General features: G+C 52.0%; 1 protein-coding gene across 1 annotated transcript; it reads left to right on the top strand.

Annotated features, from left to right (window-relative positions):
- The first annotated feature begins 259 nt into the window (after window positions 1–259).
- Window positions 260–26,176, top strand: WDR91 (WD repeat domain 91). The gene is made up of 15 exons (XM_054564056.1): window positions 260–401; window positions 1,647–1,826; window positions 2,387–2,594; window positions 4,101–4,183; window positions 5,174–5,304; window positions 6,339–6,504; window positions 14,393–14,548; window positions 15,546–15,739; window positions 17,101–17,251; window positions 18,544–18,638; window positions 18,759–18,927; window positions 21,157–21,265; window positions 22,032–22,144; window positions 23,336–23,533; window positions 25,748–26,176. The coding sequence occupies exons 1-15, from the start codon at window positions 279–281 to the stop codon at window positions 25,910–25,912; spliced, it is 2,241 nt and encodes a 746-aa protein (XP_054420031.1). The 5' UTR covers window positions 260–278; the 3' UTR covers window positions 25,913–26,176.

Genomic DNA, 26,176 nt, shown 5'->3' with positions numbered 1-26,176 from the left:
TCAGACGACAAAGCCGCTGCCGCCGCTACCGGGGAGCTCGGGAGAGCATTACGTCTTCCAGTAGCTCTCGCGGTTGGGTGGTGATTACGGGACAGCTGGGCGGGGCCGGGGCGGGGCCGGGGCGGGGCCACAGGCATACGGCAGGGAGTGCGTGCTGGCTGGTAGGTCGGTCAAGGCGTGACGTAACTGGAGCCCGCGCGTAGCCCAGCCCCCTGCTGCCAAGGCTCCGCCTCTCCTCCCCTCGCTAGCCCGCGGCCCCTTACGGCGCTGGCGCAGCGATGGCGGAGGCCGTGGAGCGCACTGACGAGTTGGTTCGCGAGTACCTGCTCTTCCGCGGTTTCACGTACACACTGCGGCAGCTGGACGCTGAAATCAAGGCGGACAAGGAGAAGGGGTTTCGGGTGAGAGGCCGGCGGGGGCGGCGCGAGCAGAGGCGGCCCTGAGGGAGCCCAGAACGGGCTCTTCCCCAGCACTGCCCTTTGGGGCGGGAGCGGCGCTGTCACCGGGCTGGGGGACGTTCGACTTCAGTGCATCTGGCCCTCGCTTGACAGATGAGGAACTGAGGCCTCGAGAGGGTATATGACTTGCCTGAAGTTGCCCAGCGAGTCAGGAGCCTCGCCGAGGCTGGAGCCCAGGTCCCCTAACTCCTGGTTCAGGGTTCCGTCCTCCACCCCAGCCTTCCAGCAGGTGCTGGCCAGTCGCTGCCCGGGATGGCGATGAGGCTTTGAGAGCTAAGGCTGGGTAGGTGGTTGAATCTGGGCAGCACAGGTATTCTGTAGGTAGCTTTCAGTGGCATTGGGAGCAAAGGGGTCTGCAGCCCAAAATGATAGTTGGGTTCAAGTGTCTGCAGTGTTTGTTTAAAATGGCCTTGTCAGTGACTCATTGGCAATTTTGCTTCAGCAGTTGAGGAAGACCTCGTAGCGCATTTTAATACTTTATATTTCCGTTGCTAAGACGTGACTTTCCGTGGAGAAGTTCATGGAATTTATACGTGTGTGTTTGCTGACTTCAGCTCATGTTGATAGGTGAATTGAGAGAGAGGCAGTGAGCTAGCAGCAAGAGTGCTGGAAGGGAGCTCGGAGGCCCGGTTCTTGTCTTGCCTAAGCTAGTGGCTACTCAGTGGCAAAAGCAAAGCATTTCAGCTCCCCAGGCCTCAGTGTGTGATCTGTAAAGCGAAGGTGTTGGATTGGTATTGGTAGTCATAAACCTTTTCCACATTGTGTACTCCAGCGTGATTGCTCCTTACAGGGAGGTGACATTTTTGGCTCACACAGTGAGCAAGAGCTTTGGGGTGCTTGGATGACTTGAAGGAGTCAGTCCGTGCACCTCCTGGAATAGTTGGGCTCAGGGGAGGACCATGGAGATTGTCTTGCTCTCTCTTTTCTAAGACCTGGACCCATGTCTCCTTCTTGAGTCAGTATTTTTACACCCAAAATTCCTGCACTTACGAAAGGGTCATGCCATATATCTAACATCAGAAAATAGCTTAAAAGCTATTACATTAATAAAGTGTTTAAAGTTTTATAGATCACTAACTTAAAATTTTTTTTTAACATGCAGAAGCCACACCAACAGGAAAAAGCTGTATTAACTCTGTGGAGTGAGGGAAGAATTCCCTTCTGTCCTTCACCGCCTTCTCTCACCAGGTGGACAAGATTGTGGACCAGCTGCAGCAGTTAATGCAGGTGTATGACTTGGCTGCCCTGCGGGATTATTGGAGCTACCTGGAGCGTCGACTCTTCAGCCGCTTGGAGGATATATATAGACCTACCATCAACAAGCTGAAAACCAGCCTGTTCCGCTTTTATCTCGTCTACACAATTCAGGTGCTTGTTCGTTCAGGGATTTCTTGGCAGAAAGAGTTATTTGATCCAGAAATAGGTTTTCTTTTCACTCCCAGGGAGGACTGTTTGTGTTACTCTGGGAAAGGGTGGAAGAGTCCCAGTGCACGTTATTATTGACTGTTTTCCTAATTCTTTCCCCCTTCTTATCTGTAGATCACCTCATTTGTCTTCCTCAGTCCTGTTTCTCTTGTTTGATGCATGTGAGCCTGGCTGGTGTTTTAAAGACTATACGTAGCTAAAGGTTGAGCAGTAGAGATCATAAGCCGACCTGGGGAAATAGTTACATTATTTGAAAATCAACTAGGAATTAATTTTTAGGATGGCATTTAGTATCAGCACTTAAGTTTAAACCAGCTTCTTTGAAATTAACAAGGAACTTGAGGAAAGAGTGGTGATTTCCATTATTTTTTCGAGTTTGTAGATCATGTGTGGGCACTCAACCTAGCTGACATCCAAAGGCTCTCTGTTGTGCGGTGATGAAGAATCTTACCTCTGGACTCTGTCTCTTTCCCCTCCTTGCTACCTCCTCTGTGTCCTGGCAGACAAACAGAAATGACAAGGCTCAGGAGTTCTTTGTAAAGCAGGCCACGGAGCTCCAGAACCAGGCCGAGTGGAAGGATTGGTTTGTCCTGCCCTTCCTGCCATCCCCAGACACCAACCCCACCTTTGCTACCTACTTTTCTCGACAGTGGGCCGACACCTTCATTGTGTCCCTGCACAACTTCCTGAGCGTCCTGTTTCAGTGCATGCATATCCTTTCAGCTGCCTGGCACTGTGGGCCTCGCCTGAAGCCTCCAGACAATGTGATCAGTGGTCACCGCGTTTGATGCAATCATTTCTTCGACAGAATGCCCCGGGGTGATTTTCATATGTCATGTGAGGAGGGCTGGACAGGCTGTGGTTTTTTTTGTCGGTGGGCCAGGGAATCCTAAGTCTCCGTTCTCACACTCTGCTGCTGCAGGAATAGATGACACGCACGGGTTGCCGGGGGTGGGGGCTGTAGCAGTAGTGGGGTGCTAGTGCTGGGCTCTGAGAGGAGCCTTCACATCGGTCTGGGGCCCTCTCTCAGTGGATACAGAGGTTGGCAGGCAGCCGCGTCTTAGTGAAACCAGCCATCCTCCAGCGCACCCTCTCTGTGTCCCCCAGGATGCCGCTTGCCTCTGTTGGGGTTAGGTAGCACATGAGAACGCTTCCTGGGTTGGCACTTCTTCCCCGTGTTAGTGTTTGGGTCACTTTCTCTGACGGCGACCTCAGTGTTCCTCAACTTGCCAGAAAACAGAGCAGCTTGAAGAATATAGATGTGGTTATTTGAGAAAGAGAGAATGTAAATAGTTTACAGCCTACCATATTTACCATTTCGTCATGAAATGCCTGCGACCCCGCAGCCTGGGACCGTCATCCATCGCTGGTGCTCTCTACGCTGGGGTTCCAGGGGAGACAGAGCCTGGTTTGAGTGGGGCTGCCTGGTGAGTCACTGATAAACGGGGCGTTGTGGAGGCCCACCCACGGCGGCCGTTCTGGCCTCTGTGAGGAACATCTGCTGGCAGAGGTAGGACGGGGGCTCTTTCTTTTGGTGGTGTGGCTGCTGGGAATTCCGCTCCGGCCAGCTCTGCCTTTCTTCTGGCCCTGCTCCTGCTGTTCTTCACAGGGGCCTTCAGGTGAAACCAGCAGGGGGCTCAGGCTGGAGCTGGGTATGGCACAACCACATGGGCCATCTAGGGAAACTGAAAATGTCACTCCGGGTCTTTTCAGTGCTAGACAGTGCCCGTTCGAGCCACTGTTCTCTTCCTCGGCACTGAGGCCCTGCCTGCTTTGCGCTCCCCATGACGGTAACTGTTGGAGGTGGCTGACACCCTCACCTACAATGTGGGTGTTCCCGTGGTGGCATGTGGCCACACAACCTGCAGAAAGCTTTCTCCTCCATCTAAACCTCTGCCAGGGAGAGGTTCGGTCTGGACACAGGAAAGCTGAGAGGCCGATCCTCCTGCCCAGCTGGTGCAGCTGCTGGCAGCCTGCCCGCAGGGCCCGTGGCCCCGGGCCTGCCCTTAGCCGAATGCTGCCGCGGCTGAGGCTGGCTGTGCAGCCCACGGGCTATGGATCTTTGTTGCTGGCACTGGGAGAGAAGCCTCTGGTTTGGGTTTCTGTCCTCTCTGTGGGCCAGCCAGGCAGGTGGTCATGTCAGGTGCGCAGGTGTCAGGCGTTTGGGAAGGCCTCTGAATCGTGTCACAGGCCGGCTTATTCTTTAACTTTGCGCACCAGTTCCCGTGATCCTGAACTTTGATGCGGAGTGCCAGCGGGCCAACCAGGTTCAAGAAGAAAATGAAGTTCTGCGTCAGAAGGTTGGTTCTGAACACACTTGCGTCCTGGGAAGTACTTCTGCTTTCATGTTTGAAGTTGGCTCGTGGCCGCGGAGGGCTGCTTAAGTGTAGGACAGCACTGATCTCGGACGGGAGTGTCACCAGAAAACCAGTGTTGGTGCTTGGGGGCTGTAACAGGTTCTGAAAACCAGAGGTGAGGTTCATGTTTTAAGTCGTGTGTAGCATGACCAACATAGTAACGGTAAGGAACTTTTCAGAGGGAAACAATTATGCATTCATATGCCATAACCTGGCAACGGACCTGTTTTCACGTGTCTATTTCATACCTACCCCCAGTCCTTTTCCACATATAGCTACATCTGTGTTGTTTACAACCCAGATATAATTTAATTGTTCTGCTCAGCTACATCCCTCTAGCTTAGTAAAATGATAGAGCCTATGGACCCACATTTGCCTTTACATTTTGCCTGAGGAGCATTCATCTGTCCTTGAAATTAAGATATCTTTAGAAAAAGGTTTTCAGAACAGGAAAAATGATAAACTGTTTAGATTGGGGGTTTAACATGCTTGAGTGTTGGGTATGTGTGTATCATTTCCTTTGGGCAAAGGATCATAAATGCTGAACCTCATTTTAAACATTTTTTCCATGAGAGCTCCAAAGTCTGCTTTCGTAGAGTCCCAACAGCAAAGAAGAATTGGGTGGAGCTGTTTTTCTCAGTGAATTCAGGAGGAAGCAAGTCAAATGATAAAAGGGAAGCGAGTCAAATGATAAAAAGGAAAAAAAGTGGGTTTTGTGTCGCTGACGGTTTTTAGTTTCTCACCTCACTGTAGTCACGTAGCAGCTGTACTTTCCCATTTTTGCAGTTCTCAGCGAGCAGAGTGGGACCGGCACCCTGAGACCGGGGGCCGGGGGCCCCTTGTGCCAGTGAGGTTGGGCTTTGGATGTGCTGTGTCTGACCCATCCCACAGCAAGGTGATGTTGTTCATTAACTTGGCCCCGTCTCTGTGTAGCTTTTTGCACTGCAAGCCGAAATCCACCGACTGAAGAAAGAGGAGCAACAGCCAGAAGAGGAAGAGACTTTGGTCCAACACAAGTTGCCTCCTTACGTCTCCAACATGGACCGCCTGGGGGACTCGGAACTGTGAGTGTGTGCCTCACCTCATGGTGGGGAGGGCCTAGACCCCTCCTCCCCCGTCCCCTCTGCACTTCTCTGGGGAGCACCTTGCTGCGGCCCCCCAGCTCCTGGAGGTGCAGAGCTGCCAAGAGCCTCCTGCGCTCACTGTCCTTGCTTCCTGGCTTTCTGCCTAAGCGCCCCTGGCCTTTGAGGCCCTCTGAGCCCGCCCATGTCTGCCAGGCGCCTGCACACGCAGGTGTGTGCAGCCTGGATAAATAAACACAACCGCTTGTCCTAAAGCCGGGGGAAGGTTTTGGGCACTGAAAGCAGTACCTCGTGGTTGAAAAGATTGGTGACCACACATTGGGCACATTCCACGGGAGCAACACGCTCCTGTGTGAGGGTGTGAAGAGGTAGGCAGATTTGGGGAGAAGCATTTGAGCGACATGAAAAAAACAGCCAGCTAAACAGAAGACCGAGTTGAGGATAATAACAATAGTAGTGGTTGAGGAGACGTAGGCACAGGGGTCACAGTGAGCGGGTGGGTGGGTGGATGAGTGGTGAGTCAGGCCGCAGACCCAGCCGGACTGCAAACCCACACGTGGCCAGAAGTCCCAGCCCAGGTGACAGCGCTCTAGTTTCTGAGCTAGCACCACCCGATGGAAATAAAATGCAAGCCAAGAAATGTAATTAAAAAATTTTAGAAACGATGTTAAAAAAAATAAAGTAAGAAGAAACGGGTGAGGTTAATTTTGATGAGAGATTTTATTTAGCCCAGTATAGGTGGATTATCACTTCAAACACGTGATGAATATACACAGCGCATCTGAGCTTTACCAGGGCCCTCCGAGGACAGCTGCAGACTTCACGCGGTGCCCGGCCGGCGGCTGGCTCCCTCTGGTCCGGGCAGTAGCGCTGAGGAGAACGCTACCTTAGAGCCCAGCACAGGAGCCCAGCCAATGGCCTGGTCACCTGCGCCGTCCAAGCCCAGCAGGCCTGGGCTCCTGCCTCTCCCCATCCCCCTCCAGCCCTGTGACCGTGTGCTGTGTGTGCCTGTCCAGGGCCATGGTGTGCAGCCAGAGGAACACGTCCCTCTCCCAGTCACCTCGTGTGGGCTTCCTGTCCTCGCTGCTGCCTCAGAGTAAGAAGAGCCCCTCAAGGTTGTCACCCGCCCAAGGTCCTCCTCAGACTCAGAGCTCGGCCAAGAAAGAGTCCATCAGTAGTCAGGTAAGCATATGTCTGCTTTCCTAGCTCTCGCCAAAAGGCCCCTGACATCTGACTAGACTTTCACACCTACTTGTCAAGTGGAGACATGTTTGCCTTCCCCTTAGGGCTGATTTCTTGGGTACACTGGTAAGATCTGAAATTCACATCTCCTTCCCTGCCTTCCCTCACCGGTTCCCCCCACCCCGCCCCCACCCTCCAGACAAGTGGCAGCTCTGCAGGATGAGATTGGAGGTGGAGTGTAGCAGAGGAACCAGGGAATGGGAGGAAACACCACTTAATGCGCTCTCCGCCCCCTCCCCCGCCCTCCCGTCCAACCTCCCCGCCTCTGGAGTTGCACAAGCTGCAGGTAGATGTGTGGGTGCTGACCGAAGGTAGTGCCCAATCTCAGACCTCGGTCTAGCCCATGCGGACTTCCCCCTGGCACGCTGCCACGGCACTCTAACCCTGCCTGAGCTCCGGTGCCGGCTCTCAGAAGCCCCCAGCGGTGGATGGCAGTGAGCGGAAGCGCACTTCGAGGGGTCCCGCCTCACTTCTCAGAGATTGCCTCTGCTCTCTGGAGAGCTTGTGACAAATTCGGTGACTCAAGCTTCTGGATTTTTGAGTTTTGGGGGATATAAAGTAGTGTGTAGATAAAGAACAAGTTAGAGTTACTTCTGAAGCAATGAATTTCTTTTACCAGTTGGGATTTACTGATTCTGCAAAGGATTTTTACTGTTTTTTCCCATTTACAGAAGCTTACAGAATTTCTTTTCATGCCAGTGTATATCCAGAACAGCCGAGGGCCCCACCGGGTGGTTTCCCTCACAGAGATGGTCAGAATTCATCGCTTTCAGAAATGCCCACCAGAGTGAAGGTTTCACAGGCCCAGCGCTAGGTTCTATCGCTTCGGCAGGGACCCTTTCTCTCTTACTCTTCTTGTGTAATAAGTCACAGATAAAGTGAACCGTCACAGCCCTGCCACCCTGGGTGTGACAACAGTTGCAAGTGACACAGCAGGTGGCGGTGGCCCCTGCATCTGGGAGGCTGGGGTCCGCCCCAGGCCGCCGCTGGGGTGGGAGTGGGTTTAGCACAGCACTGGGTTCAGTGCTGTTGTTGAAGGGCAGCTGCTGCGCCGGGCACAGGGTTAGAAAGCAGGGGCCCTGGAGTCAAGGAACTGTGCTTCCCGCCCCAGGCCCTGGTTCGCCGCCCTTGCTCAGATTGCTTAAACTCGCCCCAGTTTGCTCCGGGGTGGCAGTAACAGTAGTTACCCCCTGGGTGGGGCGGTGCATGAATTGAGCTGATCTAAGGGCCCTTGGTACTTATAATACTGGGCAGGTTATAAAGACTCAATATGTTTTAGTAGTAGTTGTATTTTTTTTTTTAATTGATTCTAGAGAGAAGGGAAGAGAGGGAGAGAAACACCATTGTGAGAGAGAAACACTGATCAGTTGCCTCCTGCACACGCCCCAGGCATGTGTCCTGGCCGAGAATCGAACCCACAACCTTTTGGTCTGCAGGACGACACCCAACCAACTGAGCCACACCGGCTCAGGGTTCTTGTTGTATTTGTGAAGGTACTGGCCTGCCTGGGTTCCCGAGTCAGTTCCGAGACCTAAAGTGCCAGCAGTACACGATGACCATCGCCTTAGCATCCATGAGTCAAAAATCAGTCGAAGTACCTATGACTATATTTTTGAAATTCAAACTTAATTAGATTCCAGTACCGTGGAATGTGTCTGAGTAAGTTTTACTGTTTGCTTTGCAGATCTCTTTCACTGTGCAATATTTTATGAGTGTTGCAGATGATGTAGGGAGTGTTAGGTCCCTTGTAGTATGCATGAAATTACGCTCTTCAATTGTATTAAAAAATATTTAAAAGAAAAAACAGAGACAGGTTCTTTGGGGTGAAGCCTGTGGCCTTGCTCTTTATGGATTCAGGAACTAAGTATCAAACGGTGGGGTTGAAATGCGGTTGGGAATTTTTTGCGTAGTTCATGTTCAAGAGATGAGGGTGAGAATGTGTAGTTTGTAGCAAACATTCCTTACCCTGCCTGTAGTATACATTCAAACAAAGCTCAGGTCACCTCATGGTATGTCAAGTAAAGGTTGCCCTCTTTCCACTTCCTGAGTGGAGATGACAAATATCTACAATCTGAAAAACACAGTGGGTCTGTCCCTTGTTTTTGTTTTTGTGTTTTTTTTACTGATTTATTAATTAGACTCAGCATTGATGTTTCAATTCTAAAAATAACCAGTAGATTTGAGTTTCAAGGTAATCAAAGAATTTTAAGTTTCAAAGTAATCAAAGAATTTTCAAGTCCAACAAAGTTTAAAGTCAGAATCTGGCCCACGCACCTATTGAGTAGCGGGGCACGTTCTCCCATTGATTGCCTCCTGTGATGAGGAGCTCACTGCTTGTCAACATGGGAAGCATTTGCCCATTGTAAATCTGTCAGTGGAAACCTCTATAATTTATACTCACTGAGCTTAGATTAGCTTTGCTTTCTGGAGCTACATAGACCAAAGTGTCTCTTAGGACAACCCTTCCTATCTTTTCTGTGCTAAGCACTCTGCTTATTCCTCTTTCCCCGACAACTCTTAATACTCACGGTTTGTTTTCTAGTCCCCTCACCATCCTGGTTCCCCTCCTCTAGGGGGGACACTCCGATTTTTTAGTTTCCCTATTACAATGGATGGCCAAATTTAAGTGTAAAATTTGGGATGCCTTCTTACCAATACCAAATACAGTAGGTTGTATGATCAGTTCCTTTGATTTTAATAATACATTGCTTTTAACTCAGTAGAAAATGATGTTGGTATTTTTAAAGCCACATTGCTTTGTTAGCACATCTGAAGTGTATAGTGTTTTTCTCACTGTTACCAGAACTTCCTTTTTTTTTTTTTAAACGAGGAACGAGTAAGCAAACAAGACAGCATAAGCTGTGTTATTAAATTAGCAGCACATCAAATGATTAGGCTTTCCTATTTTAAATATTATTTGTATGTATCAGTATAAATTTCGGTCACATCAGTATTTTGCCCACTTGTAATTCATTGGTTGTTGTAACTGTTGTCATTATTACTGAAATGTTCATAGCATCGGAGGGGGCAAAATAGGTGGTCAAACTCTCTGTGCTTTCAGTCTGAATCTGGAGGCAAAATTTAAACAACGAATGCAAGTAGCTGTAAAACCCGGGTTCCGAGCTCCTGAAGGACCCTTCAGACAGCGGTCCCTGAGGGCTCCTCCGCAGCAAGCTCAGCACCTGCACTTTTCTACCCTGCTTCCCTCCAGCCCTAACTTTACTCCTTCCACGCCCACTCAGTCAGCTGAGGGACTGCACGTGGGAATTACTTAGTATAGAGATAACCTCTAATTGGCTGTCATGTAAAGAAAACAAAGCATCCACAAACATCTGTATTCTCAAATTACCTCGTAGCTACTGAGACATCCGTGGTAGGTGCAGCTGCCCTGGGGGCTCTCCCCATGGTCTGAGCAGGATGGGGAAAAGGGCGCCTTCTTGCCCATCCATCATTCGGTAATTTCTGTTGCAAGGGACTGTCTTCTAGGTGGCTTTGTTTTGCTTCAGGGGAGATCAGATTTCTGGGACTTGCTTCCTGACCCATTTGGATGACTGCCTGGTAGGCTCTATTCTGGCCACCGAAAATTAATTCATAGCCTTGTTCAGAGTGAGAAGCGAGGAGGTCAGTGATGAAACATCAGTTAAAAACCTCTCTCCTGAACTGCAGGAGACAGTTTGACTGTGATGAAATATGACTGAATATAATTTGGACCATTGCAATGTTATATGGATCCAGTAGTTCAGATTTTTACGAAGTTGGCTCTTAAAATAAAACTTTGAATTACTGGTTCTGTCACAGTGAATGGTTATTTAAGTTAGATACATTTGTAGCTAGACACAAGTTTACCTGAGCCTTCTTATTAAAGTGTTTTGTGGTCAGCAGCAGTTATCAGCTTTTAGCACATTTTTAGTTGTTGTTTACCCTTGTTTAGTAACTTAGATACAGTTTAAGGAAAAGGTCTCTTTAGGGCAGGCTCCGGTAGGTCACACTGAGGTCCATGGCGCTCTAGGTATAAGCTGCCCTGTCATTATAAAGGCAGCTCTTCCTAATTTATTGTAGTGCCTTTCGGTAGTGCCTGTTTGAATGTTTGTTTCCATTTTGGAATACTGTCCAGCCCCCAGGCTGATGATGTGCTGGACCACTCCCTTGCCAGCTTGACTTGTGAGGGAGCTCCGCCTTGTACTACGGGAAGTGTTTTCTGTCCGGGCTTTTGTATGAGCTAGAGGAGTTTGAAGTTCCTCCTAAGCCTCCCTGTTCCATCAGTATGGGCCAGTTGAGTTGAGCACTCTTAATGTCAAGCATTGAAAAAGGAAAAGACACCGTTTATCAGGTGCAGTGGGTAAATAAGGAGAGATAATAGTGTTTGTCTCCCTTCTGTAGCCTTTCCCACCTTTGGTTCCAAGGGAGGATCCCCCTGTGGTCTGTGTACTTCCTCTGGGCATGGATGCAGTTTTGTATGGGTTCTCTCCCTTTTCTTCTCACTATCCAGTTTAAAGATCTCTTGGTTGGGTTGATTGATCTCTCAAACCTGTAGGTTCCAGGGTTTTTCAGACTTCCTCGCTTTCCAGGATCCCACCATTGCAGAAAACAGCTGTCAGCCCAGGACGCTGATCTTCTGCTCACCACTGTTTCCGTAGATGGCCGTGGAATTCCCATGGCCACCTTTGCATTCAGAAAACACGGCCTCTACTGCCAGTTCTTTTGTCTCTTCTATCAAAATGTTAGACTTTTGGAGAAATGTTTGGAATTCTTCATTTCTAATTTTATTTATTTGAGGCCTCTTTTTTGTTCTTGGTAAGTCTAGCTAAAGGTTTGTCTGTTTTATGCATCTTTAAAAAAACAGTTTTTAGTTTCATCGATCCTTTCTTTTGCCTTTTTAGTCTCTATTTTATTTATTTCCTCCCTTATCTTTGTTATTTCCTTCCTTTGACTAGCTTTGAGGTTTGTTTGTTATTCTTCTAGTTTCTTGAGGTATAAGTTTCTTTTTCCTTAATGGAGGTGTTCATTGCTATGAATTTCCTTCTTAGAACTACTTTTGTTGCATCCCATGATTTTGGTTTGCTGTGTTTCTATTTTCACTTGTTTCAAGCTGTTTTATTTTTTCTTCTGATTTCTTTATTGACCCGTTGGTTGTTCAGTGACATGTTGTTTAATCTCCATGTGTTTGTGAATATTTTAGTTTTCTTTAATTGATTTTTAGTTTCATACCATTGTGATCCTTGATATGATTTCAATCATCTTAAATGTATTAAGACTTGTTTTGTGGCCTAACATATGACGGGGTGCCTGAGAACATTCCATGTGGACTTGAGAAGAACGTGTATTCTGCCGCTTTTGGATGGGATGTTCTGTAAATGTCCATTAAGTCCTACTGATACAACGCGTAGTTTAAGTCCAATGTTTCCTTACTGCTTTTCTGTCTGGATGATCTAGCCATTGTTGAAAGTGGGGTGTTGAAGTTCCCTACTATTACTGTATTGCTGCCTATTTCTCTCATTAGGTCTATTAACATTGGCTTTATGTATAGGTGTTCCAATGTTGGGTGTGTATGTATTTACGATTGTTACATCTTCTTGATGAATTTACCTTTTTATCAGTATGTAATGACTTTGTCTCTCATCACAGTCATTGGTTTAAAGTCTGTTTTGTCTGACATAGGTGTAGCTACCCCTGTGGAATTCTTCAGTCTGACCAGTTTGCCCTCTGGATCAGTAGGTATGGGAAGGAATCAATGGATTTGTGGTATGGGGGTTGACACCCTTGGATCACTTCCCAGGGAGTGAATACACCCACCCAGAACCGTGTGAGGGATGTCGTGGTTCCCTCAGGACCTCTCTGTTAACAATTGTCTTGACCACCTTTGCTTCTGGGAAGTAAGAGAAGCCTTTCACTTTCTAAGACTGTGGAACTTGTCCTGGGTTGCATGGACTGTGGGGTCCTTCCCAACAATGGACAGAGCACTGAGAGAAGGGCCTTGTTGGGGTTATGTAATTTGGCTTCAGTATTATGACATTTATTTTCTATTCAGTGTCACTTTCTTCCACATGTTCCCTTCATGGTATTGCTTTCTTCAGGTTTCTCAGAGCGTGGAGCCGCTGTCAGATCTGGGTGTGAATTTCAGCTCTTTCAAGTTATACGTGTGGAGAGCAAGTAACTTAACCTCTCTAAGCCTCAGTTCCTCCTGTTAAAATAATGTCTTCATCTTTAAGGGAATGTTTGTAAAGTTTTTAGCATGGTGCCTTGCATATGGTAAGCATACAGTGAATAAAATATACCAGTGCTGTTACTGTCATTGTTGTTGGTTTTCTTCTTAGATTGTTTCTTTTATCTTGACTAAGAACCCTCCTTCTCCCAAAGTAAGCCAGAATTCAAAGAGTCAAGTGCTTTCTGTAGAAGAAACATCTGTTACAAGCATGAGTAGACATCACTGGAGGACTGGAGGTTTCTTCAGTCAGAAAAACAAAAAATAACAAATACCTTGCAGGTCAGCTGCAGTAGGCTCCATTCCCTTAAAATTTCCTTCCTCAATGGTTCACGTGGTTCCAGGGTCTCCAGGAATCTATGTTAATCATCTTAAGTTGTTTTAACATAAGAAATAGCAAGTAGCAGAACAAGAGGGGACAGCAGACTTTGGAGGAGTTTCTTCTCTTGCCTTGGGTCTTGTGTATAAATGGCTTGTGGGAAGTTGGTGTCAAACCTGAGCGGCTGTTTGTATCCTTATCTCTGTAAAAAGACGGAGCCATATTTTACCATCACAATTTGTGGGAATAAGGTTGGAAAAAAAGATCCCGGCCAGATAATTTGGAAAGGAGATCAGGTGGAGGCTCCTTTTAAAAAAGGCTCTTGATTTCCCTGGCTGGTGTGGCTCAGTTGGTTGGAGCATCATCACATACACCAAAAGGTTTTGGGTTTGATCCCCAGTCAGGGTACATGCCTAGGGTGCAGGGTTGATCCCTGGTCAAGGCACATATGGGAGGCAACCGATTGATGTTTCTCTCAAAAAAAAAAAATCAATGAACATATTTTTAAATAAATAAATAAAAAGGCTCTTGATTAAGAATCTTCTCTCCATGGGAGTGGAGTGGGAATTAATTGCATTTATTTGCTCTAACCTTGGTTGACTTTACCACTCTTGTTATGAAAAGGAGCCACAAGATGCTAATTTCCTTCGGGTGTTATTCATCTTGCTCAAAGGTCCTTGAGTTTCCAGTAATTTCTATTAAGAATTTCTAAGTGCCTAGTAATCTTTTCCAAATAACGTAAGTATTTGTTCATGTTTAGCTGGCTTAGTCGTACACTTGACGCAAAAGGGCATTGTGTTCCTTTCTCCCTCCAGAGAGGTGATGGTATGTTGCATAATTTTTTTTGTATTGCCCAAACATATTGTTGCTGTTAAATGCTTAGAGCCCCTAGTGTTGGGCCTGACCTGCCTCATAACCTTTGCTTAGTGAGCGCTGATCTCTTCCCCCTTGACTAACGTTAACTGTTCCGACCAGATCCAGGAGGTACACGTACACCTACTTCCAGGTGACAGTGATAAGGCAGGCTAAGGAGTGCTGGCCACCTGTCCTCTCATGACGGGAGTAGAGAGCAGAGAGGAGGAGAGCCAGACTGCCCACGTCGCACTTGACTTTGTCCACCAGGAAGATAGCAGCATTTTAACTACCTGCCCAGCCTGGCCAGGGAGAAGCTTACCAGGGGCTGTTAGGTAGAGAAGCCACTCCCAGGCTGCTTCTCCCCTGTCCCCAACCCCCGGCCCCGGCCCAGGTGTCACAGCTCAGGCACAGACAGAAAGAGACTTTTCACAGCCTGGTGTCTCATCCTCCAGACCGCCAAGGCAAAGGACCCAGCTTGCGGGCCCAAGGACGGGAGGAGCCCCTTCAGTGGGCTGGCCGCCGGGGAATCCAGCTGGTCGCAGCACCGTCAGCGGCGCCTGCAGGACCACGGCAAGGAACGGAAGGAGCTTTTGTCGATGACTTTGCAGGTATGGCCGATCCTCAGCGTCCTGCGCACGCCCACGGGTGGCCGTGGAAAACGGCAGGGTGGTGCAGGGCCTGCCTTCATCTCTCGTGACTTCTGCTTTTGTGTGGAGTGCGGTTTTGCTGAATTGGGTTTAATTGCACATCAGTTGTTTTGTTCGTAGTTTGCCTGGCTCTTCAGTGGCTCCTCTTTTTGATGCAGCATTTTCTAGATAGGGGCCATAAAATGCCAGCTGAAATCTTCCCACAAGAAGAGTTCTGTGATTCAGTCGGGTTGGGACCGCCTGGTGTACTGCTTTTTCTTCTTAGATTAGCTGTGCATATTAACATCGGCATGCCATGGGCTCCCAGAGTTGGTGGGACAGAGACCTGTTTCCCTTGGCTGGGTGCTGAATCCCCAGACTTGCTTGATCTCTGGACCCTTTTCCCCTGCACCCCAAAGCCCGTCTGCTGGAGTTGCTGCCCAGAGGGCCTCGTGCCCACACAGGGTCACTCTGCGACCCCAGCCTTTGCTGTGCTGAGCCCCGGGGCTCCCCATACTGCTGAGCGTGGGTCGGCGCCTGCTCTTCCTGGCAGTGTAAGCTGCCTCCACATCTGTCAAACACTCTGGGTTGAAGCCCAAGGGATTTGCTGCCTGAGTCTCTTGCCTGTCGCCTTGTCGACCATTTGTCCCCTCTCTGGGACTACTTGCCCATTTTAAAGGCATCAGAGCCCTGGTCTCTCAATGTGGTGCCCTCTGACTTACTCAGCAGGGCCTGTGAAAGAGCAAGGTCTGTAAGAAGGGGCTTCAGGAGAGCAGGCCTCTGCCACTCCTGCGCGGGCTGGACCCTGCTCTTGCAGTTCAGAGCTCTTTCTCCTGGGCCCCGCGACCACGGAGAGCCTCCTGCAGGGAGCGGTAGCCTGGCGTCCTAGCTGCCCTGCAGTGTGTGCCCGGACGTAGCGAATGGCCGGGCCCGTCGCAGCCCTGTCACAGCTGACGTGCCCCCGCTTTGCTTGGCACAGGGCGCAGAGAAGAAGCCTGAAGCTTGTGGCCCAGAGCCAGAGCCCTACTCAGAGCTCCACGCAGAGGCACTGGAGACGCTGACCCGGGCCTCCACAGGCGGCCCGGAGGGTGGCGGGGTCCGCCCCGAGCAGCCGTTCATTGTGCTGGGGCAGGAGGAGTACGGGGAGCACCACTCCTCCATCATGCACTGCAGGTGGGTTCAGGCAGGGCGAGGCCCAGCCAGGGCCGCGCGGCCCGGTCGGGGGCTGGTCTCCCCAGGGAGCTGCGTGTGGAGAACGGGATGATTCTTGACGACCGTGGTCACCCCCAGAGTCAGAGGAAGGCTGGACGGCCGCCATCTGTGTGTGCGGGCGTCTTGCTCAGAGCTGCGGGCCCCTCAGCCTCTCTCTCCGTTCGAATCATGGGACTCTGAGTTTTAGAAACAGTTGCCTTTTATTTGAACTCCCTAAGGCTCACTCAATTTTAATTTGCTTTATGTTGGGCATTTTAGATAAATACAGGGTAGGGTAAAAGTGGGCTTATAGTTTTAAGGACATAAAACAGCATTTATTCTTGTATTATTATAAATTCCTGTATTATTTTTCCATATGAACAACTGTGAGCCTGCTTTTGCCCCACCCTGCATTTACCATTTACAAGTTTGTACCTGCGCATGGTAAGAACATGACCTCTCATGAAGAAACCCTCAGAGACTGTAATGTTCAGAGGGTCGGTGGGTCCCTCGCTTTGACGCCCTGATGGCCCCCCAGGAACCTGGGGTCGGGGCCGAGCGCACCTGGCCTGCTGTGCTGTGCCCAGTTTTTACCGCAGGGCTCAGCACCTAGTAGGTCTTTCATAGTAGTTCTTAGACAAGTGAATGAACAGGTGATTTCTAGAAATAGTCCACTCGTCATTGGAATATAGGCATTTCAGGATTATTTTTATAATAGGAAGTTAGCCCAAAGTCACCCAGTCAGTTAATGGCAGAACAGGGACTCCCGCGTGCTTTTCGCTCTGACGTACAGCCTTCACAAGGCACTGCATCTCCCAGCAGCCTTGCCCATCGGCCCAGACCGAGCAGCCCGGGCTCCTCCCAGCGTCGGAGAGCTTGTCTGTATTTTTCGGTTTGAATTGTGTCTAAGGCAACAGAGTGGCAGATATTGTTTTCTTTAATCTGCTGTTGGAGTCTCATTTCAAATCGGTCAGTGACTGGAAGTAGCCTCTCTCCGGCACTAGCAGTGCATGTGGGGCCCTTGGAGGCCATGCTGAACAAAACAGCATGAGATTAAAGCAAAACAGAAGAAAACGGAAGCAGTTAAGAGATGCAGCAAATGAGGTGTACGGGGCTGCTGCCCAGGAACCAGAGCATATCCTTTACCAGCACACTGTGTTTTTAATAAGTACAGAGAATGCACTCCAAAGTATTGTTACTTTAAAGAATAAAAAATATAGTAAATACATAAGCCAAATAAAATAAACACAGTCAGAAGTCAGAAAAAGCAATCACCTGAATCAGCCAAGAGGCCGGCGGACTGCGGCGAGGGTGTTTACGGCTCCCCCTGCGTCTTGTCGTAGAGTGGACTGCTCGGGGAGGAGGGTCGCCAGCCTAGATGTGGACGGGGTCATCAAAGTGTGGTCCTTCAACCCCATCATGCAGACCAAAGCGTCCTCCATTTCCAAGTCACCGCTGCTGTCTTTAGAGTGGGCCACCAAGAGGGACCGGCTGGTGAGTAGAAGGCCACACCGTGCGCGCCGGGTCTGTGAGGAGCCCCCCAGGCTGTCCCCCGGCGGTCCGCCGGCGCAGGCCGAGTGGGAGCAGCCGAGCCTGACCCCTCCCTACCTCTCATTGGGAATTCAGGGACCACACATCCTGGGCTGTCCCTGCAGGCTCCTGTGGGGGCAGCAGGGCGGTTACTGGATCAACAAGAGTTGAAATGAGACCACAGTGGGGCCAGAACCCTCTCCGGTCAGACGGTGTGGAGGCGCCTGCCTGTCTGGTGGTCTGGCTCGCTTTGTCTCCTGTCTGGGGAGACCGGCCCACGCCCTGTGCTCCCCATCGGTCCTGTCATCTGTCCGCATTTCCGACACCCACCCCGAACACTGTCCGCCACTCCCTCCTACTGCTGAGACCCCTTGCTGTGTCGGGGCCAAGGGAAGCGGCTGAAGCTGGTGGGGGTGGCACCCAGGTTGACGGCGGTCCCCGTGGGCGTGAGGGCCTGCAGGGGTGGTACAGTGTCCTCGTTCCTTCTGGACTTTAATGTGTGAGACAGGCGTAAGGAGGTCAAGTTCCTTTGTGATTTTTTTCTCCTGCTGTATTCCATTTCGAAACGGTCATAGCAGGCAACGCAAGGGGCAAACCTTGTTTCTTGAATAATTTTGACAACCGCAGGCATTACAGTTACGGTGCGAGGGCCTCTGGGCAGACCCAGGGTTAGTTTGCCAGGCGAGTGCTGAGGCCGTACGGCAGGTGGTGACCCTGCGGGATGCCTGCAGGCCTGCTTCTGGTGCTTCCTCCTGGCGATGCTCGTTGTCTTGGGAGCTTTCACCAAGTAAATCGGGAGTTCTGGAAGGCAAGGATAGCTGCTTCTGTTTTTTCTCTGGAGGCCTTTATAGGCTCAGAGCCGGAGCTGTCCCTAGACATGCAGATGGCCCCGTGGCCAGCCAAGGCGGCACCCAAGGAGGTGGCGGGGGTTAGGTCAGGGGGGAGAAGCAAGGGCTGGAACAACTGGGACTTAAAATGGAAAGGAAAGGAGGAAAGAGCAGAGGGTCTCATTTAATCGGCCAGATCCTTTCCAGGTATATGTGGGGTGATACCTCTCTCCCACCCCCAGATGCCTGGTGTGGTTTTACTTCTGTTCGAGGTCTGGCCCGATGGCTTTATTTAATTTTTGAATGAGATTCCCCCAGGATAAGTGGAGGCCGCCCAGACCGCAGAGGAGAGGCCCCGCCCCCCGTGGTCCTCCCAAGCCAGCCTGACCTTGCGCTCTTTTTCTCACCTCCTGCCCCTTGTCACTCCAGCTCTTGCTGGGCAGCGGCGTGGGGACAGTGCGCCTTTATGACACGGAAGCCAAGAAGAATCTCTGTGAAATCAACATCAACGACGACATGCCCAGGTGAGCTGGAGGCCAGTCCCTCGCTGCACTCTGCGGGCCTGGTCCTGCGCCGAGCCTTCGTCCCCTTTCATCCTTCCCGGTGGCTAGCAGAGTGCTGAGCCTGCCCCGCGTGTGTTGCAGAATCCTGTCCCTGGCGTGCAGCCCCAGCGGGGCCTCTTTCGTCTGTTCGGCTGCAGCTCCGAGCCTTGCTTCCCAGGTGGACTTCCCGGCACTGGACATGGGCAGCAGGGGCACTAACCAGGTGCCCGGCAGGCTGCTGCTGTGGGACACGAAAACCATGAAGCAGCAGGTACCACCTGCCCCTGGGGTCTCCCGGGGGCTGGGCCCTCGCTCCTTCCACTTCCCTGTCCCCTCCCGCTCGCTGCTCAGGTCTCCGCAGGCTCTGCTTCCTGAGGAAACGCCGCAGTTTCAGTTATTGAAAAGGAGTGATACTCCAGCAGGGCAGATGGCTGGCAGCTAAAGTCATTCAGATTTGTGCCTCAAGTTTAGAAGTCACACAGAGCCTCCTACAGGGCCCTTGTGGCTTATTTTACATGTGTTTTATACTGAAAGGCTTTATTTTTGAGCAGTTTTAGGTTCACGGCAAAATTCAGAGGAAGACCCAGCGATTTCCCACATACGCCCTGCCCCGCACTGTCTGCCCCTGCACCACAGTGGAGCGTCTGTTACAATCGATGCGCCTCCACCGCCACATCCTCACCCAAAGTCCATAGTTTCCTTTAGGGCTCGGCGTTAGTCTGCTGCACTCTGTGGGTTTGGGCAAATATGTAGTGACACATATCCACTGTCATACAGGGTATTTTCGCTGCCCTAAAACTCCTCTGAGCGCTGCCATCTCGTCCCCTCCCCCACCCCCAACTTGGCCCTGGCAATGTAGGATCTTTTTACAGTCTTCACAATTTTGCTTTTTCCAGAATATCATATGCTTGAAATCATACAGCCTTTTCAGATTGGTTTCTTTTATTATGCATTCAAGCGGTTTATTTTTTAGGAGACAAGTGGCGTTTCCTTCTGCCTCCCTGTTACCTTAGAACTGCATAAAAATTACAGGAGCAGCTAGAAGCAGCAAGGACACACATGTGCGTTCTTCAGGAGCGACAGCCGTGTGAAAGCTGGTGATTTCACGAGGAATCAGGGACTGAGGGCCCGTTTTCCCACCCGGACAGTCTTGCCTGGCCACGACCATGACCCTAAGCCCCAGAGTAGCGGTCTCTAACCTTTCTGGCTCCAGGGTCTGGTTTTGTGGAAGATGATTTTTCCTCCGCGGAGGGTGGTAGGGACAGGAGGTGGAGCTCAGGCGGTAATCGAGCGAAGCCTCACTCGCCCGCCCGCCACTCACCTCCTGCTGTGCGCCCGGCCCCTAGCAGGCCACAGATCAGTACCGTTCCGTGGCCGCAGCGCTGGGGCCCCCTGCCCCAAAGAGAGTAAAAGATGTTTAAACGCGCCTATTTAAAGGGCGATGGTGTTTCTCCTTAAAATTAGTTTTGGTGCTCAGAAGCGGTGTAGCCTTTATGCTGAAAAGTTTCCTGATGTTACCGGACACTTGAAGGGTCCCTGTCTTAGAGGTGGGCTGTGTTGGCAGGTGTCCAGTGTGTGTCTTGCTGCACCCGCCTGTGAAATGGCTCACGTTCCCCCTGGGAAGTCTCCCAGGCATCCGAGCCTGGCAGGGCCACGCAGGAGCTCCTGACCCCCACGCCTGCCTGCCTGTCCCTCTGGTTTTCCTCATCTTGGCGATGCATCTCACCTGGAAACGGGGTGCCTTTCTGGGCCCGTCCTTCTCCCTCACCTGCACAGTCAGCCCGTGAGCAAACACTGCCCATGCCACCTCCAAAATGTGTTTCCAGTCTGAAGACCCCTCTGCGTTTCCAGGGACACGCCTGAGACCCGCTCTCTGGTGCCCCTCAGCCGACAGCTGCAGGCCGCCTCCTACTGTGGCGCCCACCCCTCCCTGCCCCTGCCCCCAGCACTGCCCGGGATGTGGGACACTGCAGCGTGTCCTTCCTGCTTGTCCAGATGTTCATCCACGTCCCCCCTGGACCCTGCACGCTGTGACCCCCCCGCCCCGCCCCCGCTCAGCCTGCTGGACTTCAGTCCCTGCCCTGTGTGCGGGTCCTTCCTGCGGGCTGTCCCCTCGCCAGGAGGGCCTAACCCACCGCGTCTCTTAGGTGCTTTTCCTTACAGCCCAGTGTAAGCAGGTCCCCCTTAAACTTCTCCTCTAAGGCACTAACCGTGATGTGTAGTTTTATGTTTACTTGCTATTTTAACATTTTAAATTAAATAGTGAACACATACGAAAGGTTACTGAACTCACAGGCGTGTGGGAGAATAGGAGGAAAAGGCGTGCGGTGAGCGCCGAGCACCATCGCGGTTTAAAGACGGAAGGCTCCCCGCGCTTTCTGTGCGCCTGTGGGCTCTCCCTGGTCTCGGTCTCCTTCCCCCTTTCACACAAAACTTGTCCTCGATTTTGGTTTATTGTTCTGGTACATTGTAATATTTAGTTGGTGGTTTTTTTTTCTAGCTCCAGTTCTCCCTGGACCCTGGGCCCATTGCTATCAACTGCACAGCCTTCAATCACAATGGGAACCTGCTGGTCACAGGGGCGGCCGACGGCGTCATCCGGCTCTTTGGTGAGCAGGCGTGCTCGTGACCCCTCCTGAAATGTCCCAGGGAAGAGAGTTGGATTTTTGCCGCCTGGACTATGAGCGAAACCCCAGTTCAGGGTGCTCGTAATAGAGCTTCCCGTTGGTCAGAACCTGCTGTTTTCAGAGCCCCTGCAACCACACGAACGGTCAGTGCCTGTGGATGCAGGAAGGAGGGGTGCAGCTTAGCAGCCCTTCAGCCCAGAGCTGTTCCCTGTGACTGCTCATGGCCTGAGAGAGACCCAAGAGGACACGCGAGAGTAATGCCGCCCTGTCCTCTCAGCATGGCTGGGTTGCTGTCCCCGTAAAGTGCCAGAACAATGTGCTTCAAAACCATCAGCGTGCTGCTTAAAGATCCCTGGGCCAGCCGGTCCCAGGAGGCCCGGCCTCAGAGAGCCGGAGATGGGACCAGGGACTGTGCGTGTCTTCAGCAGATCTCCTGCTGGGAACTCACAGAGGCCTCCTAGACTTACAGATGAGCCTGGGCTCCACCCGGGGATTCCTGCACCCCGCTCCAGCCCCAGGGAAGGAAGCTTCTCTTTCAGATAGGTGAGATAGACGATCAGACACAGCCAAGGAGAGGATGAGCCAGCCGGAGCCCCCAGGGACCCTGGTCCGCAGGGCCCAGTTCTGTGAGGGCCCGCCACCCCGCCACAGCTCCCGCCCGCTGGGCACAGGTGGGAGGTGCCTCCTGCCGTGGGCGGATGCTTCCCTGGGCCCGGTTGGGAATCTAAGCGCCATCTCGTTGCCTCAGACATGCAGCAGCACGAGTGTGCCATGAGCTGGAAGGCCCACTGTGGGGAGGTGTGCTCCGTGGAGTTCAGCTACGATGAGAACGCCGTGTACAGCATCGGCGAGGATGGGAAGGTAGGTGGGGTCGAGGACTCCCCTTCCCTGGCGTGGGCCTCGGAGCATCCAGAGAGCACAACCAGGGTAGCCTGGTGGGCTGGGCTTAAAGCCTGACCACTCCCTTTCCTAGTGCTGTGACCTGGGGCCCCTCCAGGCCTGAGTTTTGTCCTCTGTAGAATAGGCATCATACAAGGAACCAGGCTCACAGGCTCCTTGTGAGGGTCAGGGGCAGCTGGCCGTTCTTACGACATCCTTCCTCCCGGCCGCAGCAAGCGACTCACCCTGCTGTGCATGGAGCTGCGGGGTCGGGTTTGGGGCTGGGATTTGTGAGCTTGGTCACGGGGCAGCCACAGCAGGGACAGGCGGAGTTCTCTGTGAGTCTGGGGGCAGCTTCCCAGAGCAGGGCGCGTGGGCCTGCGCAGAGTGAGGTCATGTGAAATGAGTGCACCTTGTAGATTCTCTCTGGACAGACATGCCGGGATCCTTGGAAAGGGAGCTGGCGGCGGGGTCAGCAGAGGCGGGCCAAGCATGCATGCTTTTCATGTGTGCGCTCCCGTAGCTTTTGGATTGTATCCTGTCTACCTGTATTACCCACTTGAAAGTAGTTAGCACAGAATGAATGAATTCTTGTGGAAACTGTGGGAAGAGGGCTTGTAAATTAAAGCCTGGTTCCCTATTTACTGGGGTAGCGTCCCTAATGAAGAGGCGGTCACACCCAGGCAGCCTGTCCCTGGGCAGGCTGAAGAATTGTACGCACAATACACGAAGCTCGGTTTATGACTGCACTGCTCTGTTCAACTGATTGTGCTGCTGAGAAGCTGGAAGCATATTTGGGATCTGTCTTCTCTACTTTGGGAATTCCTAAGTCAGAAAAAGCTACTTGGGTTCTAACCCTAATAATCACAAGAACAAGAACAAGAACAATAGTCACCTGAAGTGTTCCCATTGCTTGAGACAGGAATTCATGCAGAAGCAGTTGTCCGCCCTTTTCCTCTTGGGGTCCAACCAGAGAGAAAGGTCAGACTCTGATGTCAGATTGCTGACCCCTTTTCTAGAATTTCTTCCCTAAAAAAATGCTCACATTGTGTTGTGAAGAGATGAGACCGGGGGTCACCCTGCCACCTGTCCTAGTGGCCTGTGGACCCCAGGCCTCTGCTCTGGGGGCTGGCCCGCTGCTGAGGTCGCTCTGGCTGTGCTTTGTGGTTGCAGTTCATCCAGTGGAACATCCACAAGAGTGGCCAGAAGGTGTCTGAGTTCAGCCTCCCTGCGGACGCCACGGGCCCCTTTGTGCTGTCTGGCTACAGCGGCTACAAGCAGGTTCAGGTTCCCCGGGGCCGGCTCTTCGCTTTCGACTCGGAGGGGAATTACATGCTGACATGTTCTGCCACCGGGGGCGTCATCTACAAGGTACCCGAGGGTGTCGCGGTGGGTAGGGAGCGTCCTCCCTGGAGGGCTGGGCCAGGCTGAGCAGGGCCTCTGTCCGCACCCCTGCCCCGTGGGCCGGGGGGGAGCCTTTGACCCAGGAGGGACAGCGCCTGAAGCCCCCTGCCGCAGGGCTGATGCCCAGCTCGGGCAGAGCAGCGTGCGGGCAGGGGAGTTGGGGCAGGGAGCCACATGCCCGTCTTTCTCCACTGGTCCATTTGCTGTCCTTTGACGAGACTCTGCCCCTTTTCTGCCTCCCTTCCTTTTCTATAATAATCCCTGCTGTAGAAAAAAGTAGGAAGTGGGGAGGGGGGTTGGGAAGTGTGTCGGTTTGGAGGAGCACGCTCCAGACAGGTAAGTTCTTGCGCGGTCTGTTTTAGTGACGCTAACCTGGTGTAGGATTATTATTGTGTTGGAAGTTCCATCGGTCAAGGGCCTTGCGGCCCATGGCCAAGACAGATCTGGGGTGGGATTTGTCAGGCCGGGAGATAAGTTGTCCACTTTGTTTTGTCCCTCAGTTTATTTCTTTGCTTTAATTCTCATGTCAGGGCCTCTGTGGTCCATGTACTTTTTTGTGTGTAATTATATGCAATTGTAAACATCTTCTATTTCACTAGTGTTATCTAACAGATGAGCGGTGAGGCTTTGTGCTGGTGGCCTCAGCCCGCACCTACTTCTGGTGCCAGGTGAACTCAGTTGGTAGGTTCGGCCTTAGCTCCGCCTGATGGTGGTGTCTGCTCTGGGGTATAAAGAGTCACCAGGCGGGAGGTCCTCTGCTGGGGCGGCCGTGCGCTCAGTGCCCTGGCTCATCCGTCCGCGACCAGCAGCTGCGTGCGGCCGTTGGCCTAGGCCTGTGGTGGGCACACAGACGCAGGAGGTCTGATCCCGCTCCCCTTGCGCTTACACTCAAATTTGAAAGAGACACGGCAGCAACCGCGGGGACAGTGCAGTGTTGGGGGTCTGAGTCGGGGAAGACCCCTAGGAGGGCGGCCCTGTGGCCCCAGGGCATTTGGAGGAGGAGGAGGAGTTGGGGGACAGGGAGGAGAGGAAGGCAGGCCTTGGCGGGGTGAGGGGAAGGGGTGGGGAAGGAAGGAGGAGCATGGCCCTGGAAAGTCTGGGTTCACTGTCTGCGAGGCTCTGCTTTCCCACAGATGGTGAGGCTTTGGGTGGCTTTTGCCCTCTTTAGCTCCATCATTTTTTGTCATTGTTATTGTGAAATACTGTAACGCTTTTTGTTTGCAAGCCTTATTTTATTACTTAAAAATTGTGTTTCAGGTAGGCTCTCCTCTGCTTTCTGTGTGATTTTTGTGTGTTGTATGCATGCTGTGTATGTGTGTGTTTGTGTGTATATGTATTTTATTCTTAATCATGCAGCCTTTGTCCCAGTCAGTTTATATGATTTGCAGTAGGATTTGCTCTGTAACCAATTAATGGGTAAAAAGATTTTCCTCTGTATAATTTTTAAAATGCCAATAATGGGGTCTAATTACTTAAGGAACATAATGAACTTCAGATCCCATATCTGCAATCTCTGCACAATTTATGATTTGTAAAGATGTTTTCTCCACAAGCGCTGTGTCCTTCACGGACAGTGTCCGTGGCTGCATCGGTCACCCTTCAGTCTGGCCCTGGTCTCCCTTCCCTCACTGCCTCCCGACGCCTCCGCCCTGCACAGGAGCCCTGGCCTGCTGACGCTGGGGTGGAGGAGAGCGGGCGTGTGCATTGACGGAGGGCCCGCAGGTGCCACCTGCAGTTCTGGGTGCTGCGGGCTGGCCACACTGCAGGAGCTGCCCCAGATGCGCCCTCTCGCAGCCTGCGACCCCTGGGGGGCAGACCCAGAGCTGCGAAGTGGACATGTGCTATCATGTCTGGGGGCGATAGAGACTGTAGGAGAGCGCAGTGGGGTGGGGCGGGGCCCACAGCAAGTCAGAGGCAGCAGAGGGAATTCCATCTTTCAGAGCAAATCAGACTTGTTGTCCACTTCAGATGGAGTAACTGTCGGCAGGACAATGAAGGTGTTTCCTAGTCCCGGAAATTAAAGAGACTTTCTGGAAACGTGGGCGCGTGTGCCCAGGCATATCCTCGGACTGCGGGGCGGGGTGGGGGCAGCCCCCAGGCTCGAGGTGGTTTGGGGGACACAGTGGACGTATCTGTGCATGGTGTGTGCTCATCCCCGCTCCCCTCTCCTGTCCTCTGCAGCTGGGCGGGGATGAGAAGGTTCTGGAGAGCTGCCTGAGCCTGGGGGGCCACCGAGCGCCTGTGGTCACCGTGGACTGGAGCACGGCGATGGACTGCGGGACCTGCCTCACTGCCTCCATGGACGGCAAGGTCAAGCTGACCACCCTCCTGGCCCATAAAGTCTGAGGGGGCCGCCGGAGCGACTTCTCGGAAGCAGCGTTATCCTGGGCACGGGGAGAGACGACAGGAGGACGGGACGCTCCACTTCCGGCTCCCTGCCGGGGCCGGAATCTGCAGGAGAGGCTGTCTGGGGGCTCGGGGCGCTGTCCAGTGCAGTGACTGGAGCGGGAGCCCCGTGGAGTCGTGGCACGAGGTCCCCAGAGATCAGCACACGGGGCTGTGCCGGAAGCCCACTCCAGACAGCATGGTGATGGCCGCTGTGTTGGCCCA

The sequence above is a fragment of the Pteronotus mesoamericanus genome, unplaced genomic scaffold (assembly GCF_021234165.1).
Source record: "Pteronotus mesoamericanus isolate MK-2021 breed Mesoamerican mustached bat unplaced genomic scaffold, CSHL_Meso_final scaffold_85, whole genome shotgun sequence".
NCBI lineage: Eukaryota > Metazoa > Chordata > Mammalia > Chiroptera > Mormoopidae > Pteronotus > Pteronotus mesoamericanus.
The sequence above is the reverse complement of the archived record's forward strand: the minus strand, read 5'-3'. Positions and strand labels throughout refer to the sequence as shown.